Source organism: Phodopus roborovskii, unplaced genomic scaffold (assembly GCF_943737965.1).
Source record: "Phodopus roborovskii unplaced genomic scaffold, PHOROB, whole genome shotgun sequence".
Taxonomy (NCBI): domain Eukaryota; kingdom Metazoa; phylum Chordata; class Mammalia; order Rodentia; family Cricetidae; genus Phodopus; species Phodopus roborovskii.
The window spans coordinates 13027301-13042664 of record NW_026126469.1 but is presented as its reverse complement, the minus strand read 5'-3'; the positions used below and the strand labels follow the sequence as shown (position 1 = coordinate 13042664).

Here is a 15364-nt window from a genome sequence, read left to right as displayed (position 1 = left end):
ATCTAGGAGCCTTCCTAGAATCAACTCAGTTTCAGAATGATGTAGGTATCCACACAGATCAGACTGACTTTCCTAGCTGTTAGACAAGGAGACTTACTTTAAAAATTAGATATCCTACTACAGAAATAAAGCCTATATAGATATCCTGCCATAATTACAAAGAAGAAACTAGTCTGTGTTTAAAAAACTGCAATACAAAAAATTAGGGAATGAATAAAAGCTCTTTAGAAAGTGATTATGTAAATTGTTTTAGGTTAAGCTTTGATTTTTGTTATTTTGTTTACTTCTTGAAGAAGAAAACCTTATTCATCTTATGGCATTCAAATTATGTGTGAATATTTAAATTTTTACTGTGTGTGTGTGTGTGTGTGTGTGTGTGTGTGTGTGTGTGTGTGTGTATGGCTGTATTGCTTCTAGTGTGTATATAATACATGTATACTGTGCCTAAGTAGCTTGTGAGAACTTTGCTCCCCTGGGACTGAGTTATAGACAGTTGTGAGCTTCAGTCCCATGTGGTAAGAAGAATTCTGCCTAGGTCCTCTGAAAAAGTACCTGGAGTCTTTAACTGTTATACTATCTCTCCAGCCCCACATATGGAGTATTGACAACTTTCTTTTCTTAACAAAAGCTGGAAAGTCAGCTATTACCATGAGGAAGAAAGCAAAAATCACAAAGATGGATTCCAGTAAAGAAGCTAAGATCCAAGGTAAATAACACATACAGTGGTAAATGGCATATGTTGTGAATTTTCTTTATTATTCACAGAATTATTTCCAACGGAGACAAAACATTAGGATCAGGATTCACATATTACTTATTCATCAGCTAAAAGCCTTAAGCTAATTATTTTAATCTCTTTGTTTCTTATCAGGGGAATGTCAACCTCATGTTTCTCATCTGGAGAATATAGTTAAGTGGGTGCTAAGTTCTAGGTACCAGGAATCTGGTGCATTATAGAACAGTAAAGCTCCATATAAAATGGCAATAAAATAAGTATTTCCATAGGCTAAAAGGATTTTTATATATGTCTGGGTAGGTATTTACTCCCATTTAAACATTATGTTATATACCCATGTATCTAACACCAGGATATAAGTATGTACAATTATTTATATTTATATCAACAAAATATTTTCTTTAAAATGGGGGCAAGTGTTTTATAAAATAAGATAAATTATGCCATAGGAAGGGTAAAAAAAATACCATTCAACAAGAAGTAATTCAATAAAGCCTGTTATTAGTGTTGGCATCATCAAAGTTAATAACATCTTGTAATTAGTTATTTTCTATTAAGTATTTCTTCTAGACAGGCCTTATTAACTCATTGTTGACTCAGACCTGGGCTTCTACCCTGGAAGATGCAGTCACTACAAGCCTTTAACGATCTGTAGAAATGCTCTCAATTGTTGAGCCACCCATCTCTCCAGTTGCAGGTGTAGATGTTTGAGAGTCCTTTATTTTCAGTGAAGGCTGGATACTCAGGTATTACTATGACGGGGGAGAAGCAGAACCTCTTTGTAACTAACATCAAATAGAACCACAGCACATTTCTAGAATAGAGTAAGTGTAAATTAAGGTGAAACAGAATGTCAAAAATGTTTGAGTATTTCATCATTGCCAATTTTCAGTCAAATGCATAAGATTAACAAAGCAATGCAACATTCTCTATGAAAATCAGTTTTTGATAACAGAACACTCATCAAAGCATCAGCCTTACAAATCCCAAGTAACTCATTAAAATTTATAGGAAATGGTTTTGTATGACTAGAACTAGAAGGATTTTCCTAATTTCTATACTTTAAATTGCCTTATAATGGAAAATTTCTTCATATCTATATACCATTTTGGTATCTTTAACTGTAGGAAACATGCTATTGTTTAACCAATAAGCAGAAATACAATGGCCTTACTGTATGCTCTCTGCCAACTGATCAATAGTGAGTTTTGACACGTTCCTTCTCACTTAGGAGCTTCATACCCTGTGCTGTGGAAGGATGTCTATACTATCCCCATGAACTCATTGCAAGAAACAAAGTTTATTCACTACAATGATAGAAGTCTATCCCACTGTAGCCTAAGACAACCCACATACACTGACTTGTTAACCTTGTACTACACCAAATAACATTTTCCACACTGCTGAGTTCGTGAATCTATTTCCAGTAAGCAAAGTAACAAATGTTTGCTTTCATTCATCATTTTCCTACTCTAGCCAGAGGTCCTCACAAAACCTTCACTATCAGTGTAAAGGAAGACCATGTTATCAGTTATCAACTGTCTGGTTACAAATGCAGACTGCTCCTTTTGCTAAAAGGTTTCCTGGGGCCAGATGCTCAGAGTTCCACTATGTGTATCTTGTCAGGGTTTCTATTGCTGTAATAAACACCGCAACCAAAAGACAAGTGGGGAGGAAAATAGTTTATTTCTTCTTAAAACTGAGGTCACAGTCCATCACTGAGGGAAGTCAGTGCAGGAAGCTAAGGCAGGAACTTGGAGGCAGAAACTAATGCAGAAGCCATGAAGGAATGTTGCTTACTGCCTTGTTCCTAATGGCCTGCTCAGCCTGCCATCTTACAGGCACCAGGATTACCTGGTCTCAGCAATGGCCCCACCAAAAATGGACTGGACCTAAAGAAAGGCACTACAGGCTTGCCTGCAGACCAGTCTCTTTTTTTTTTTTTTTTTTTTTTTTCTCTTGTTTTTCTTTTTGGATTTTCAGAGACAAGGTTTCTCTGTATAATAACCTAGGTTGTCCTGGAATTTGCTCTGTAGACCAGGCTAACCTAGAACTAAGAATTCTGCCTGCCTCTGCCTTCTGAGTGCTGGGATTAAAGGCTTTGCCACCACCACCTGGCAGGAGTTGGGGAGAGCATTTTCTCAGCTGATGCTCCCTCTTCCCTAATGACACTAGCTTGTGTCAAGTTGACATGAAAATAGCCATCTGCCTGAATCTTGAACAGAAAGACCTTTCTGATGCACAGAACAGACTTCAGTTTTTTTTTGTTTTGTTTTGTGTGTGTGTGTGTGTTAACTATATTTTTGTGTTTATTTTATGTGCTGGAGCAGAGACAAAAGCTCTACTACTAAATGCACTGTTGCTTGTTACATAAAAGATAAGAATTATTTGCAAGAAGGGCTGGTAGGTAGTCCATCAGTACAGTGTTTGCCTGGCATGCACCAACGATGCAGGCGGGAGAGAGGGAGGAAAAATGACTGAGTAGCTACATGTAGAGGAAGGAAACTTGATCTTCATCTCTCACCCTGCAAGGATAAATACACATTAGGCACCCATATTCTAATGAATGATTTACATGTGTGCAGAACAAACCTGACTCATATTAAAAGGGGAGAGGACTTAGGGGAGAACTTATCAGTTAAGAAAGTTTAGAGAGGACCCAGGTTCAGTTCCCAGGACCCAAATAACCCATAACCACCTATAACTCCAACTGAAGAAATACCTCAGGCCTCTGACTCCCATGGAACCTGAATCCATGTAAACATATCCACACACTGACACACACATATTTACTTTTGATTCTTTAAAAGGAAAGAGAAAAGGAGAAATGAGGAGGGATACATGAAGTCGGGAGGGGATGTGATAGGGAAGAGGGTTTGAAAAGAGCTGGAAGGCATCCTGGGATATTTTCATGATGCTTCATCTTTTTCAATTATATTTTTTTCTAATTTTCAGGGAAGGTAGGTATTACAGCAATACCTCATCTAGACAAACATTGCTGCAGAGGTGACAGAGACCTCAGGATGAGGACAGTTGAGCTCCCAAGTGGACATGGTGCTATCTGTCAACTGACAGAAATAACTGCAGGCTCTCCCAACACCCAGAAACTGTCTTAAAGTAGGTCATTTCCCGAACCACGGTCAAACAGAAGTGGCAGGTGGTGCCTCGTCTCTCCTCGTCACCCAGACTTTGCTCCCAGGACCAGAGGCCTCTGTCTGTGATCTCCAGGCTCTTCCTCTTTCTTGCTGGGCCTCATATGGAGGAGGTTCTTACAGGAGGCCTCGTAGAGTGCTGTATTAGAACTGAGTTATGGGGACTCTGTGCTAGGACTGGGGTGGATGGTGTGCCAAGTGACAGTCCTTCCCCTAGTCTCTGGGACATATTATATGCCTCTTGCATTTAAAATGTTTCTTTTTCTAAATATAGATGATTCTTCTTGCCAGCCCCCCCCCAAAAAAAAAAGAAAAAAAGAAAGAAAAAGAAAAGAAAAGAGCTGGAAGGAAAAGGAGTGGATATGATCAAAACACAATCAATGTATTCATGTAAGAAATTCTCGGATACATGTATAACATTTGTGTTTTTAAAGGAGTGCTAACTTTTTCTTTGCCACTTATACTGAATGAGATAATTTTAAAATAAGTACAAACTAAACATAACTAAAGCAAAAACACGAGTTTTTGATTATTATTATTTTTCCCTTCTTTTCATCATAACCATTACAAATTTGCAACCTGCACATAATGTTTGGTTTTTATCCACAACTTTCAGAATTCTTTGCTATTAACTCCTTTTATTTTTAAAAACACATAGTTGGCCTGTTTCGCTTAAATGTTATTTTTTTAATGTCCTTTATCCAAAAATAAGCCTAAAGGAGAAAACAATACACATAAAAATTCTGAATTTAATGCAAGACCATCTAAAAAACTGTATTTTCTGGTATTAACAATGAGACTGGTACATCAATTACTGGATTAATATGTATATTTTACCAGGGTCTCACAAAACTAACACTAATCTTTAGACAGATTACATTGTTTCCTTGAATGGACCAGATACAAGCCTTCTTTAGATATTTGAAAGATAAGACAATTCAAATAAGCAAAAGAAAACATGATTGAATCCCCATTCCCACTGTTCCCGTAGTGAATTTATGAACAGGATCCTAGCTCTTACCCTAGTAGCAGTTCAATTGTACCTGCCCAGGAAACACGGTTTTCTGGAGTACTATCAAGTGTACCAAACCCTAAAACCTAGTGAGAGCAGTCAGCTTGTGGCCTAATCAACAGACTAGTAGACCATTCAGAGAATGAAGCAGGTTACTCAAGGAGTTCGTGTTTCAAAGGGAGCTCATGAGACACATGGGAACAAGGTAGCTAAGACTTACAGAGAATCGCTTCTTGAGTAAGCTAGGTATGCCAGGGGTTATAAATGGAGAAAGGCTACATCTGCAAAGTGAAGACATAAACTCCAGCCAGGGCTAAAGTCGGGGCTCACAGAAACAATGCTGGCATGAGGTCAAAGCAACCTGGACAGCAGTGCCCTCAGACGGAATGTCCACCACTGTACTGCACAACTGTCAAGTACTAAGATACTCTCACAGCAAGCTCACATACTTGGACCAGCCAACATTATCTGAGGAAAAGATAAGGAAATGGGAAGGAAAGGATAGGACTGATTTCTCTGAGTTGCTAGGACATTGCTAATAGAGTGGTTCTCAACCCTCCCAAGATATTGTGACCCTTTAATGCAGTTCCTCATATTATGAGGACCCCAACCATAACATTATCTTCACTGCTACTTCGTAACTATAATTTTGCTACTGTTATAAATCGTAATGTAAAAAATCTGTGTTTGCTGATTGTCTTAGGCGACCCCTGTGAAAAGGTTGTTCGACTCCAAAGGGTTTGCAACCCACAGGTCCAGCAATAGCAAAGGAGAAATATAAAACCAGGTCTTACAGATCTAGGCACAAAGTAGTTTACTTTACAAAGAAGCTTGTCAATAGAAATTTTATACACTGCAAGCAGATGTCAAATTGAATGTACTGCTAAACTGAAACAAATATTGCAAAGTAATTCTAGGGGCGGCTCAGTTACTGGAAAAGTTTATACTAGAAATGGTTACAGCAAAGCAGTAGCCTCCTGTATCTGATCTTAAAATAAAAAATAAAAATGATAGTTATATTACATACTGCTAAAGAGGAATCAGAAATACACATATTTCTTAGCATTCTTTTATGACAAAATTAGTTCAACATACGTTCCCCACATTTTTAGGGAATACACATGGAAACCACAAACGGAGAGCAAGCATAAAGAAGAGTCTGGATGCATGAGGCCTCATCATTTCTACTGCTTTTAAGGTGCACACTTTATGTTTCACTTAATAGCTATGAATTTAAAAATAAATTAAGACCCTCAAGACAGTCTTGAGAGCCATATACCCCTCAGGTTTTACCAGCCTTATGAAACTTTGCCTTCACACAGCCAGAAAGGGTTTCTAACAAGAATCCACTCAGTCATCCTATCCCTGGTCTTTCAGCAATGCCACATTTCTGTTAGCAGCTTTCAAATATCAACTCTATGGAGCGTTAATGGAGAAACAATAAAAACAACAAAACATGCTCATGGCTCAATATTCCAATGAGTATGGGTGACAATAACCTTGATATGGAACGCTTGACATTCAACACAAGGAGGATGCCCCAAGCCACCTGGAAAGTACATGTAAACAAGGGAATAGACTGCATGCATGGGCCCAGAAGCAAAGGATGGAACAACACAGTGTCCTTGGAGGAAACACCAACCTAGAGGCCATAGTCCTTTACTGTCATCAACCAAAAGTAGTAATTTAAATGCAGGAAGATAATCTGCAGGCTACCAAAAGAGAAACATAAATACCAAGCCACAAAACCTTTGACCTATAATCTGTCCTGCTTGCAAAATAAGCTAGGGCAAGGTTGGCACAGAACTGGTGGAAGTAGTCAACTAATGTCTGATCTGACTGAAGGCCCACTCTGTGGAATGGAACCCTTCCCCAACACTGCTATGGTAACCAAGAACCAGTGACCAGATAGCCCAAAGACCTAGGGTAAAACCAAACACTACTGCTCTTTAAAAAAAAAAAAAAAAAGCATAACTAAAATGACTCCTAATGATATTCTGCTAAACTCACAGATCATTGCCTTATTTAGTCATCATCAGAGAAGCTTCCTTCAGCAGCAGATGGAAACAGATGCAAAGGCTCACAGGTACTTTGCAGAGAGAGAGAAAGAGAGAGAGAGAGAGAGAGAGAGAGAGAGAGAGAGATCTTGAAACACACAGTTCTAATTGGGATGTCTGTATCAAATCCCTCCACTCAGAACTCAGGAAACCTCAAGGAAGAGGAGGCAGAAAAAAACGTAAGAGCCAGAGGGCTTGGAGGACACCACGAAAAAAGGTCTGAAAATAAACTAAGTAAGACAAGGCACATATGAACTCAAAGACTGAAGCAGCAAGCACAGGGCCTGAATGGGTCCCACCAGGTCGTCTGCTTGTATATTATACTTTTTAGCTTAGTATTTTTATGCAACTCCAGAGTGTGAGAATGGGTGGGTGTATCCATCTTGTGCCTGCTCTTGAGATCCTTTTCCTCCTATTGGGTAGCTGTGTCCAACATTGAAATGATGTTTTTTGCTTTATGTTATTATATTTTATTCTGTCATGTTTTGTTGCTATCTCTCAAAACCTGGTCTTTTCTAATGATAGACAGAAAGGGAGTAGATCTGGAGTAGAGGAGAGGTGGGGAGGAGCTGGGAGGAGCAGAGGAAGGGGGAACTATAATCAAGATGTAATGTGTAAGAAAAAAATCTATTTTCAATAAAAGGAAGAAAAACAACAAAAGAATGAGCTGCACATACAATATACAATTGTTTAAAATAATGATGCCAACAACAGACATCTGGGAAAACAATAGAAGCAGACCTCAACTTAGAATCTAGCTATCACTGACAAAACAAGGAACGTTTTGTAGGCAAAGCCAGGATGTGACCTATAAATGAAGACTGGTGCTTTCTAAAAGAGCTGCTAGCCCAGATGTGAGGACAAATGAGAACTACAAATGGGAATTAAGAGAGCCTTAATTGAGTCCTTTCTCCATCTTTCTCTACTTCATTTCCCAGTGTCCTTGAAATTAGAGAATATAATTCTTAAAGAAAACTGTGAGTTCCCCTACAGTCAAGAAACATGACTAACTATGCTGTCAATGCTGAGAGAGGCAAGGGCAGCACTGACTGATGCCATTCACACTTCTACTATATGCACAGCTAGAGTAAACTGATGGAAGTTAACACCACCCTCAAGACTCATTACAAAAGACACAGTAAAAAGCATAGTAGTGACCTCCCTGATTATCTGTCATGTCTGTCATTAAGGAGCCTCCTTGGCATTGCAAATGCCCATCCATCAGATAAAAAGTTTTCAAGGTTTGATGGCAAACTGGCCTAGGTACACCTCTGGCACAGAGTCTGTGAAGTAATACTTCATCTATGTAAATGCACATAAAGAGATTTTGAAGACAGCCAATTACTTAAGCAATAAGGTAAAAAAAAAAAAAAAAAAGCAAACGTATTTTTAAAGCTGGGTCTCTTGGGACTAGGTCTGTAGCTCAGTGGTAGTAAGCTTGCCTGGCACATGGAAAGTCCTGAGTTTCACACCAAGGTAAAGTTTTAATAGTGTTCATACTGGTAACTGAAATGTCAAGAGTTATCCTCGGTAAGTCCCACTGAATTGTGCTTAAAAAAATATCTTCTGTTTGGTTTATAAAATAGCAGACAGTAGCATCACATTGTGGCAGCCACCACCTCTGCCATGACTGTTCCTACGTGTTACTTGCTGAAATTCCACTTCACAGCTTTTATAAATCATTCTCTTTTGAACTATTAAAATCTCAAAAAGACCCCTCTGTACACCTGCTAGAAAAAACCACATATGGTCACTGCAAAAATTCTAAAAACCAAAGCATCCTTGGATTGAGGCTGCCACAGTATACTCTACATGTATTTTCTAAATGCTTGGTGTATACATAGTCTCATGATAATAAGAACTTTCTGGAACCAGCTCCAAGAGTTTTAGCTGACATTTAAAGCGTTCCACACAGGTATTTAATAAAGCTGCACACAATGTTGTGATATTAGACTAACATTTAAGACTAACTTCATTTGTAAATTGTATGTCTTAAAGATGTACACTCAGAATGTATAGAGAATTGTCCAAGTTCAATAAGAAGTCTAATTACAAAAATAAGCAAAATTTTAAATAGACTCTACAACTACTCACAACCATACACTAGAAAGAATGATACTTTACTGTATATGAATCATAACTGAATGAAAAAGGAAGCAAAAGGAAAAGAAAGAGACAGTAATGTATAAGCAAGTACAGTGAAAATTTTAAGGTTTTCATGACACTATGACCACCAACTACCCTGTTCACACACCTTTGTGTTTATGTGTAGTGTATGTTCTTAAATGAAATGGAATCAAAGGGAAGAGTCATTTGCCAACTGCTATTAAAAAATTAGTATCTGAGCACTCCTTTACTCCAGTATCTGAATAAGTTCTTGAATATAACTAATTAATCTCCTGAATGCAAAACCAATTATCCTTTGTAGGTCTTACCATAGATCTAGGTGTCCTAATTGTCTATTTATGAAGCAAGGACATCTTTTTTAAGTGTGTCACCAGTTGAAATCCTCTATCTAATGGAGCAGCCACTCACAGTGGCTAGCTCTCAAAATGCTTTTGATCATGAAGTAAAATTCATTCATCTGGAAATTCATAGAGGAAGTAAGAAAAGATCAGGAACTATGGTTTCCCTTGAGTTTACGTCCCTAAAAAGTTTAATCTTAGACAGTTTCTATCCTTAAACATTAACCTTTTCATGAAGACTGAGTACACAAGAAAAAATAAGTACTTTTTTTTAAAAGAAGAAATGAAGCAGAAGTGTGACTTCAAATAATTCACACAATAATTTATTTGCTCAAACCTGAGAGCTCAAAAAACTTAGTTTTTTGTTGGTGTTTTCTATTTTACAAGGTGTCCATTGTGTGGGGGGGGGAGGGGGGAATAATGTACTTATTCATTCAAGAACTATAACTTGCCTAAATAGTGCAATAAAGTGACAGGTTTATACCTTTTTAAGCAAGGAATATTTTTAGAACACATATGAATGTAAATGTGTACAAGTTTGTTTTGTTTCTGAGAAAAGTTCTCATTATGTAGCTCAAAATTGCCTCAAATTTATAATACCCTACTTGTTGAGATTCTAGGCATGGCACAGACAACTAAATCTAAGGGTTCTTTAGAAAACTTCCCTGCAGTATAAATTGCAGTCAAGATCACAGCCATGTAGCCCAGGGCACTTGTATTATGGAGCTACCCTCACACCTTGCATGGCAACGAGTACATTATTTTTAAAAATCTGTATCTGGAGGCTAGAGAGAGAGAGAGAGACGGCTCAGAGGCTAAGAGTTCTGGTTGCTCTTCCATTAGCCCTGTATTCACTTTCCAGAACCCACATGGCAGCTCATAACCATCTGTAATGCCAGTTGCAGGGGTTCCAACACCCCTTCTGTGCTCCGTAGGCACCAAGCACCTACATAGTACTCATGTACAAGCAGACTAAACACCCAAATACATAAAACAAAAAATAACATTTTAAAAAAAATCTGTCCCTACAGCTGCCAAATTGTGTCATAATGCTTTGTACTTAATAAAATAATGGTTTTAGTATACTTTTACTCCAGTATTATTTCCAAAGCCAGAATATAAAGCAAAAAACTTCTTGTTGTATGTTTCAAATGTTTATATTAGACAAATTCTACTTACAAGATATATATGTACCCAAAATGTGTATATATGCATGTGTATATGTAGAAGTGTGTGTGTCTCCTTGTAAACTCAACAGTGGTATTATTGGTGTATGATATAATTAAAAAGAACTATGTCTTTAAAAGCCTATAGGTTGGCTTCTTCTACTTCGGGAAAACACCAAATGGCGGATGACGCCGGTGCAGCGGGAGGGCCCGGGGGCCCAGGATTAGGAGGCCGTGCCGCGGCGGCTTCCGCGGAGGCTTCAGCAGCGGTCTCAGGGGCCGCGGTCGTGGTCGAGGCCGTGGCCGTGGTCGAGGCCGTGGGGCTCGTGGAGGTAAAGCCGAAGACAAGGAGTGGGTCCCTGTCACCAAGCTGGGCCGCCTGGTTAAGGACATGAAGATCAAGTCCCTGGAGGAGATCTACCTTTTCTCTCTGCCATTAAGGAATCCGAGATTATTGACTTTTTCTTGGGGACATCTCTTAAGGATGAGGTTCTAAAGATCATGCCAGTACAGAAACAGACAAGGGCTGGCCAGCGGACCAGGTTCAAGGCTTTTGTCGCTATTGGGGACTACAACGGTCATGTTGGTCTTGGTGTTAAATGCTCCAAGGAGGTAGCCACTGCTATCCGAGGGGCCATCATCTTGGCCAAGCTTTCCATTGTCCCTGTGAGGAGAGGCTACTGGGGGAACAAGATTGGCAAGCCCCACACTGTTCCATGCAAAGTGACAGGCCGCTGTGGGTCTGTGTTGGTGCGTCTCATCCCTGCCCCCAGAGGCACTGGCATCGTCTCTGCTCCTGTGCCCAGGAAGCTACTGATGATGGCCGGTATTGATGACTGCTACACATCAGCCAGGGGCTGCACTGCCACCCTGGGCAACTTTGCCAAGGCCACCTTTGATGCCATCTCTAAGACCTACAGCTACCTGACCCCTGACCTCTGGAAAGAGACTGTGTTCACCAAGTCTCCTTATCAGGAATTCACTGACCATCTTGTGAAAGCCCATATCAGAGTCTCTGTTCAGAGGACCCAGTCTCCAGCTGTTGCCACCACATAAGGGGTTTTATACAAGAAAAATAAAGTGAATTAAGTCTGAAAAAAAATAAATAAATAAAAGCCTATAGGTTGAGAAGGACTCTGAAAGTTACATTATAGACAGAATTTCTAAGCCAGACAAGGAACATCTAAAATACAGGTACCCATTCAGTTATTCATTCATTTACATGAATGTAGATGAGAGTACAGTGAATAAATAAAATGTTTCAAAGAGCCTTAATCAGGGTCTCATTAAAGACAGCACAATCTGTGGAACTTTGAAGAAAAGGAAAGGCAAACTTAACCCTGGGACCAGACAATTGCTGATACTGCATCAGCTGCCCAGAGGGCAGGTATTAAGTATTGGATCTTTGGAACTACTGGGTAATTTACCATACCAGGCATTATTTTAGCTTCCTCTTGAAGTTCTAAAGTTATACCATTAGTTTAATTTACGCCACCATGCCACCTGGGAGTCTTGAAAATCAAACAGCACTTTCTTCTAGGTATGACTCTTTGTTTAGCTATTTCTAAAACTGTATTGAATTTTATCACTTATTATAAAAAAAAAAAAAAGAACTGGCTCACAAACAGGGCCTAAACTCTAAAAATAAGTCACTCCTGGGTACATTGACTTTAGATGGCAAGCATGTTGCTACACACACACAACACACACACACACACACACACACACACACACACACACACACACTAGGGTGGAGGTGCAGATTATTGCAGACATGGCAAATGATGAGCCCTGCCACCTGAAAAGTGAGAACACAAAACAAGATTTGGAGAACCAGTGACTGGAAAGAAAAAGAGAAGACTGACAGAAGATACATTTTTCCATTACAAAAGTACATGGATGTTCCAAACATATTTTGATTAAGAAACAGGAGTGTACTGACTGACTTAACTCTTCTCACCTATACAAACTCAGATGTCTTTGTCTCCTAAATCAGTGTTTTTGAAAGCATATACACTTCCCAGCTATGTGTGTTCGAAGGGTCTTCCCAATGAAGCTCTAACCGCCATAAAAACCACAGAGGCAAGCACTACATGTCAACCTAGGAAAGAACACTTGGGAATATTCTGGTACCCTGAATCTTGTTCTTGACACATCAAAGATCAAAGTATCGTACCCTCTCTCTCTTAAAGAAAGGACAGTGGGAAGGGACCCAGTCTCTACTGGGTTCACCCCATGAAGGCAAATGTAACTATACATTAATAAACCCACCAGGGTTTAAAATCAAAAGAAAACAGGAAAACACAGAGATACTGATCATTTTAATGAGATTCAAAAACCTGACTCAATATATTAAGCAAACTGCTACTAAGTCCCTTGGACTTAGCTGAGAGTTTTAGGGCTACACAGTGTCAGGGCACACTCTGCTCCCTCATGGGCACCTTCCAGTTCTCATTAATTAGGGGGAAGATATTGTTACATGGGAACTGGGCCATGATTAAGAATTATATGGAAGAAAGGTACTAGTTATTAGACTTGAATACTTCCCAGATCAAAATCTCCCCACTGTGGGGATGCTGCTAGTAAATCCACCATGTCCTTTGATGGGGTCATCTCATCATATCTTTAGAGTCAGAGAAGACAGGTGCTCCCAAGGACAATGACCTCAACAGCAAGTGTCAAACTCTAATTTAACAAAGACATGTATAAGAGCCACACTAAATTTCCTTATCAATGTGTCAGAGTAGGCACCAGGATTGCCAGGCATATTATCCAGAATGAAAACCAATTGGAATGTATTAAAAGTTAGTGTTTGGGAGTGGAAAACAGTTTTAGATGGAAAGTGTAGAACTTGAAAATAAGAAACAAGGACGAACTAGGCCTGTCTCAGGAAGAAATCTGAAGACTTCAGAGTTTCAAAGCATACACAAACATTAAGTTCTTTCCAGGTCACCAATGCAAGATGGAGGGTTGGGGTAGGCACAGCACAGGGGAGCTCACGCTTTGTGTGTCAGGCTTTGTTTGAACTCCAAGTCTTATGCTCTCAATGCCCACAAACAATGAGAGTACTACCATGGGAACACTTGTTCCTCAGACACAAAACCACATGTACACACATGTACACACACCCACACACATGTACACAAAACCCATATCTAAAAGCAACCGGTGGCCTCTAAGAGACCAGTTCTATGGCAGGTCTCATCATAAGGAACCAATTTGTCTTCCCCAGCATTCAGGGACTTAGTCTCAGTGAACTTAAAACTGCAATAACCAAAGTCAAACTAAGAAACTAAATGGTGGAAAAATACTAACACTAAAAGTTTAGCCTGAGGACATCATTACCCTTTACAAGCAAAGAAGTAGATCCAAACCTACAACAATTTGAATGTAAAATCACTGACTTCCAGCCCTGGGCTCCCTTTAACGCTGGGGCAGATGAAGCCAAGCAGTCTCTAAGTCTCCGAATTTCTAAATTAGCTTGACCAAGACCAATTGAGTCACATTGAGTTAGCAATGAAACCCAAAGTCCCAAGAAAACAAAAGTCTGTATTTTTCACTTCCACACTCCCCAGTGTCAGCCACAGATCCCAGAAGAAACAAATGGATTCACAACAAAGGCCCCCACAGAACTTCTGGCTTTGTGGTAGCTCTCCTGACCATTCCAGGTTTTGAAATGCTCAAGTCTAGAACTTCAGTGCTCCCTAAGAATGGAGAGCCAACGAGTGAGGTTAAGATGAGCCAATAACCAAAATATTTAAAGAAAAAGAAAAAAAAAAAAAATGCTAGGCCCGGGGGCATGTGATGAAGGCTGTTTGCAGTGCTAGGCCTGGCCAGGACTAGTCAAGCTATTCGGGAGCCTTGAAAAATGAGGGTCGCAAGATTCCCACCACTTCCATTTTGGCCTTTATTTAAAAAAAAAAAAAAAAATGAGTGGGGAATGTGTATAGATGGACTTCGGTCCATCCATTTAAGGCAATTGCAAGCCTACAATGTTAAGCCTTTTGGAAGGTGAGAAAGCCAGCCAGAAGAAAGGAGCGGGTTGGAGGGAGAGAAGGAAGGAGGGAGGAAGTAGAGGAAAGAAAGAAGGGAGAAGAGCGGAGCAGAAAGCGCAGGAGAGGGTCATGTTTCAAAACAAAGGCTCTACTCTGAACGCCCCTTGGCCCTGGCCAGCCTGGCTGGGCTGTGATTTCTACCACATTAAGCGTCCATTGGGCAGGGCCAGGCCGCAGCCCGGGCCGAGGAACCTCCCGCAGCCGCGGGCGGGCCAGGCCGGGTGGCCGCGCGCCTTGGCCGGCCCCGCGACCCGCGCAGCCCCGCTCCCCGCGAGCCCAGCCCGGCCCGGCCTACCTTCCTTCACGCCCGGCAGCTTGGACTGATCCACACTCACGTCGGCCATGGCGGCCGCTCGGCCTCGCGGGCGCACGGAGACCTCGGCGCACGCCCACCCCGCGGGCCGGCCGCAGCCACCCGCGCGCCCCGGCCGGGTCGATGCCGAATTCCCCCCCCCCCCCAAGGCCGGAAATGCACCGGAGTACAGTACGGAGGGAGAGAGGAGACAGAAAGGCGGCGGCGGCGGCGGCGGCGGCGGCGGCGGCGGCGGGGGGGGGGGAGCTGCAGGGCTGCACCGCACGCAGAGCCAGACTGCCTCCTCCTCCTCGCTTTTGTGTCTGCCGCGCCCAGCCGGGCCGCAAATCTGTGTCCTGGAGGCCCCGCTGGACCGAAGGCTGCACCTGCCAGCCGGACCTGACAGGTCCTTTCTGAGCCCCTCTCTGA

The 15364-nt window shown here is 41.0% G+C and overlaps 1 protein-coding gene and 1 pseudogene across 2 annotated transcripts in view; one reads left to right on the top strand and one right to left on the bottom strand.

Annotated features, from left to right (window-relative positions):
- Ccdc50 (coiled-coil domain containing 50) overlaps positions 1-15089 on the bottom strand; it is a 67462-nt gene extending 52373 nt beyond the window's left edge. For both annotated transcript variants that reach the window (XM_051191251.1, XM_051191252.1), the window contains exon 1: positions 14939-15089. In XM_051191251.1, the coding sequence (XP_051047208.1) occupies positions 14939-14987 (49 nt within the window). In that variant the 5' untranslated portion in view covers positions 14988-15089. The remainder of the gene's footprint in view (positions 1-14938) is intronic.
- On the top strand, positions 10747-11659 carry LOC127227024 (40S ribosomal protein S2-like; annotated as a pseudogene).
- Positions 15090-15364: the final 275 nt, after the last annotated feature.